The 5,495-nt window shown below is 33.2% G+C and overlaps 1 protein-coding gene across 1 annotated transcript; it reads left to right on the forward strand.

The window, feature by feature from the left end:
• Window positions 1-1,439: 1,439 nt before the first annotated feature.
• On the forward strand, window positions 1,440-5,230 carry LOC145599299 (palmitoyl-acyl carrier protein thioesterase, chloroplastic-like). The gene is made up of 6 exons (XM_081655695.1): window positions 1,440-1,877; window positions 2,416-2,549; window positions 2,650-2,763; window positions 2,971-3,148; window positions 3,634-3,702; window positions 4,893-5,230. Exons 1-6 carry the CDS (start codon window positions 1,467-1,469, stop codon window positions 5,136-5,138), a joined length of 1,152 nt encoding a protein of 383 aa, XP_081511821.1. The 5' UTR covers window positions 1,440-1,466; the 3' UTR covers window positions 5,139-5,230.
• The last annotated feature ends 265 nt before the right edge of the window (window positions 5,231-5,495 follow it).

Genomic DNA, 5,495 nt, shown 5'->3' on the forward strand with positions numbered 1-5,495 from the left:
AACTTGTTAATCTTGACCCAGACTCGTTGACCCAATTTGAATGGCCTGACCCATGACCCGAAATTAACCCAAAAACATCAACCTGAAAATGACCAAAACACGAAATTGACCCGACCCGAAAATGGAGTTGACCCGACCCGAAATTGCCCCGAAGTGTTTGACCTGAACAAACCCGATATTGAAAATTAACCCGACTTGAAATGGAGTTGACTAGACCCGAAATTTCCCTGAAGTAGTGAAGTGTTTGACCTGAACAAACCCGATATCCGAAATTGACCCAAATACACCTAATATCTGAAATTTCCCGAACTGAAATTACTTTATAATTGAACTAAAAATGCCTGATGCCAAAAATAACTCAAATTGTTTATCTTCAACTATAACCGAGTTGATAGTTCTTATTATAACAATAATGAGCTTGATCAACAAATGGAACAACTCGATCCTGTCCTAACCTAATTTTGACTCGACCTGAATTCGACTTGAACACATTTGACCCGAAAATGGTATGAATCGAAATGACTTGATTTGAAATTAACGCGACTTGAACTTGACCCAATACCTGACCTGAATCATACTCGAAATGACCCGACCTAACCCGTACCCGACTCAAATGTTAATTGACCCGACCCGAACGACCCATTTGCCATGTCTATTCAAATCCAATAAAGACGAGGATAGTTAGTTCACGATTTTAATAGTTCAATTTAGTTCATAACTACTGTAAATGTAAATTCATTATAGTATGTCGATTCTAATTTAATATTTTTTAGGTTTTTAACTCACAGAAAAAGAAAGATCAAAATTTTATTTTAAGTCTTTGATTTTATCCTAACACATATAAAACGTAGATCTTTTTTACATATATTGTACAAAGTACACTTTTGGAAATAAAATATGGACGGGAGATTAAATTAATCCAATAATATCTATAGTACACATATCACACATTCAAATGTAAAATCCAAAGGCATGCATGATGCATCATAAATATGTTATATAGTTTTGGACAAATAAGTCGTTGATCTAAACATAAAATATATTTTCAAAATATATTATCTAAACGACCAAACTTGCAAATTGGCTAGAATGTACCATATTACTATGCAACATATTACAACAATTCATAAGTGAATAAATAAGCGCGTAATTTACGTGTAAGCTATATTTTCCCGCCAACCCAATATAGTAGTTGAGCTACTTATTATATTGTTCAACTTTATTAAACAACCGCAAAACAATGTGTTAAATTGTCTTTCTTATCTTAATTATTTTCATTAACATCTCTAATACATTTTGTCAAGATTTAATTATTTTCCCACCAATATTTGAATATTTTTATCCTCTCAAAAACGCAAAAATCCATACATCTCCCGTCTTTTTTGCTCTCATGCTACTACAATTTTTCATAACCCAAAAATAAAAAATAAAAACTTTCTTCCAACACAAATTAAGGCACCAAAAATATGACAACTTCAGCTAAAAGTACAAGCTTTGATTATGTAAAAACTCAACTTTTCCATTCTAGGAAGAAAAATATAGAAGGTGTGAGTAATTTTTCTCGTAGTGTAAATGGGTTCAAGAAAAATTGTTTCGAAGGCTCAAAATCATTTCGATTATATAATAGGATTCGGCCGAATATAGATGTGGTAAATGGGAAGAAGATCAATGGCAATGCTAGTGTTGGTGAGACATCATACGTTGGGTTGAAGAATTGTGAAGTGATTAAGTATGAAGAGGAGGATTTAGCACAAACATGTATGTTGGGAAAATTTGTGGAAGGAAGGTTTGTTTATAAGCAAACTTTTATAATTAGATCTTATGAAATTGGTCCAGATAAGACGGCTACGATGGAAACATTGATGAATCTATTACAGGTTGGTTAATTCTAACTTTTTTTTTGGTTGCGCATGATCTACAAAATAATAAAAATTACAAATAGTTTGCGGGATTTGAACCAATAACATAGAATACACTAGCTCTCAGTTTTTACCACTAAATCAAGACCTCATTAGTTATCAGGAGTTTTATTTTCTATTTAGTTATTATTATTGGAATATGATGACATTATGTCAAATTATATATTAATGATGAGTCATTCAATTTGATATGTGGCCAGTTTAGATCTAGTGTCATCTCGAGATATGGGGGCAATAATCGATAATAACCAACTTATGTGTTGGTTTAATACGAAGTATGTTGTCTATATTATTGACTAAAAAATTTGCTTGATGTTAGAAGGTTTTTGTCCATGAAACTAATATTCAACAAACATTTAGGTTATTAAATAGATTGATAAATGTTTTTAGCTAGTAATGAGTAAGTTTAATAATACTTGTATTGTTTATGATCAACACTATGCTTAGCAATCAATCTTTTATATGAAAATAAAATAAAATTAAAAAAAAAATGCAGGAAACGGCTCTAAATCATGTAACGAGCTCAGGACTAGCCGGAAATGGGTTTGGTGCAACACGAGAGATGAGCCTTAGGAAACTCATTTGGGTTGTAACCCGTGTACATGTCCAAGTTAACAAATATAGCTCATGGTATGCTCTTGTTTTTTCTTCTTCTTTTTGATCCCTTAGTACCAATTAATTTGATGCATGATTGACAAGAAAGATATATGATTAATTTGATTACTTATAGGGGAGATGTAGTTGAAATCGATACATGGGTTGATGCAGCAGGGAAAAATGGAATGCGTAGAGATTGGATAATTCGAGACTATAGAACTCAAAAGATCATAACTCGAGCAACAAGGTAAATTTTAGTTTATACTTTCTCCGTTCATATTAATTCAATTATTCAAATTACATGAATTGAAATTGAAATATTACATTGTGAATAGTTTTACGTGTATTTCTATTATGCATCATAAGATTTAAAACGATTGAAATAAAATCATATTGAGTAGTTGATTTGATTTTTTATTATTATTAGTTACATTTATAATTGGCAATTTGGCAGTACATGGGTGACTATGAACAGAGAAACAAGGAGATTATCAAAAATCCCAGATGAAGTTCGACAGGAAGTTGAACCCTTTTACTTAAATCGATATGTATTTGCAAATGGAGATGATGATCCTGATAAAATCAACAAACTCACTGATGATACGGCTGATATTATCCAATCTGGCTTAGCTGTAAGTAATTCTTCTTCAAAAACAATGAGTTTATGTCATTTTTTTTCTTATACTATACTTCGTATTAGAATTTTGGGCGAATTATACACATGGTTAAACTCGCCTTAATAAAGGAATTTATAACGAGCTAAGTAAAGTATTTAAGGGACTAAAGTAGTACAGCCCGTCTTGTATGCGGCCGGCTACATCGTGTGGCCAATTAAAATAACCTCTATAACATTGATTAAGTAACCCCTATAATACCGATCGAGTAACCCCTATATCACTGACCGAGTAACTTTATAACAATGATAAAGTAACCCCTTTAACACTGACCTAGTAACCCCCATTACACTAGTGAAGTAACCCCTATAATGACTGACCACACGGTGTGTCCAGCCGCATATATGACTTTGTGAAAGTAATAATATTGTATATGTAGTAAGATAACTAGATAAGGAAAGGAACATGGTTTAAACTATTGTGATTTTTGGTTATGAATGCAGCCTAGATGGAACGATATGGATGCTAACCAGCACGTAAACAACGTCAAGTACATTGGCTGGATTTTGGAGGTAGGTTTCATATGTTAAATTTCATGATATAGATATATACTCCTTCTGTCCTAAATATTATTTTATTAAAAATAAGTGCGTGACTTGTTATTTAAAAATAATGTGAATTGAGGACGCCACCACATAGGTGAGGCATTGAGGGGGCAATAGCCACCCTCTTCTTTTAGTGTAAAAAAAATATTAATAATGAAAAATTGTACAACTGATGGTTGTGGAATCGAACAATGAGTAACTGGTGGTGGTTGTCAAATATTGTGGAAGGAAGGTGGGTGATAGTAGGAGTGCTTATCAGCTTATGCACTCGATGGCAAATGTTGTTCATTGCGGTAGGAGTGGTTGCTGATGGTTGTTACTTGTTAGTGGTGGTGGACTGGTGGTATTTAGTTGATGGAGGCTGATTGTTAGTAGTGGTGTGTTGGATGAAGAAAGAGAGGGTGATCTTAGTGATCTTTTTCCGTTACCGATTTTTTTATATTACTACTCCCTCCGTTTTTAAATACTTGCTCCACTTTTCTTTTTCGGCCGTTTTTAAATACTTGCTCCATTTCCTTTTTTTTGGAAATCTTTTACAATATTTAGTTCATTTCTCACACTTAGTTGACCCAACATAATACTCTCTCTCCTCCTATTCTTCCACTACTTTTGCTTTTTACAATTTTTTATTTTCTCAACTACCCCACTACCTCCATATTTTATTACTTTCTCCAATTTCTCCTAAAACTCCGCGCATGGAGAAATGGAGCTAGTATTTAAAAACAGAGGAAGTATGTATATAAATGTAGATACCACATACGAAGTAAGTATAATTAAAATCTAAACAGTTGATGTCCAAAACAAGTAGACCATGGTGCCAATTTTGGATCCATACAGTAGGAACCTATCCTAGTTTATAAAATTTTGGGCCCATTATTAACCAAGTACCACTACAGTACTACACTACCTTGTTTTAAAAATGGGTACCAAATAGAACTAGCTCTCAACGTAGGTTCTTAGCCTATATACTTCATCCGTTCTTTAAATGAATAACTTCTAAGTTAACAAATACAAATCCGTTCTTAGCCTATCTGGTAAGGTCAATTACACATACTTAAAACAACTTAATTAACAACATTTCCAACTATGAAATTATTAAGTATGAAGCAACAATGACATCTTAACATGGGCTGACCAAAATTTGAATTTGCTTGCAGAGTGTACCATTGAATGTGTTGCAAGATTACGACATGACAAGCATGACACTAGAATATCGACGTGAATGTAGGCAAGCCAACGTACTTGAATCCTTAACTACCATGAAAAATGGTGATGATCCTTTCACTGCCATTACTAAAGATATCGAAAGCACTCATCTTCTTCGGATGCAAGATGATAGAGCTGAGATCGTTCGAGCTAGAACGAAATGGCTTCCGAAAAATATGATTGATCAACAACCTTGAAATTTATATTTTATTACAATGGAGATGCACTTTATTTCTTATACTTTAATTTGTTTCCCCCTTTGGATCTTAGATTAGGTAATTTGTATGAATTGAACGGGTCCATGATCATACTAAGGAGACAAATTAAACAATTCAAACACTATTATGTCAACTTCATCTAAAATCTAATGTTTATATGTGATATTATCGAGAAATAACACAACATGATTTTAAGCTACAACTCCTACTAGCTTTGTTACCTCATATTATCGTACTTTAGTAACAAGATGACAAGGGATGAATACATTGTGTGTATGGTCCTGTTTGGCAAAAGTAGCGGTAGCGGGTAGCTTTTAGCGGTCGAGTAGCGGGTAG

This window comes from Chenopodium album, chromosome 20, assembly GCF_948465745.1.
Source record: "Chenopodium album chromosome 20, dcCheAlbu1.1, whole genome shotgun sequence".
NCBI lineage: Eukaryota > Viridiplantae > Streptophyta > Magnoliopsida > Caryophyllales > Amaranthaceae > Chenopodium > Chenopodium album.

Bases quoted from the DNA above. Each gene is read 5' to 3' on its own strand.
- LOC145599299 (XM_081655695.1), top strand. From the start codon at position 1,467: ATGACAACTTCAGCTAAAAGTACAAGCTTTGATTATGTAAAAACTCAA. The intron at 3,149-3,633 runs GTAAGTAATTCT...TTATGAATGCAG, and splicing joins TTATCCAATCTGGCTTAGCT to CCTAGATGGAACGATATGGA. The intron at 3,703-4,892 runs GTAGGTTTCATA...ATTTGCTTGCAG, and splicing joins ACATTGGCTGGATTTTGGAG to AGTGTACCATTGAATGTGTT.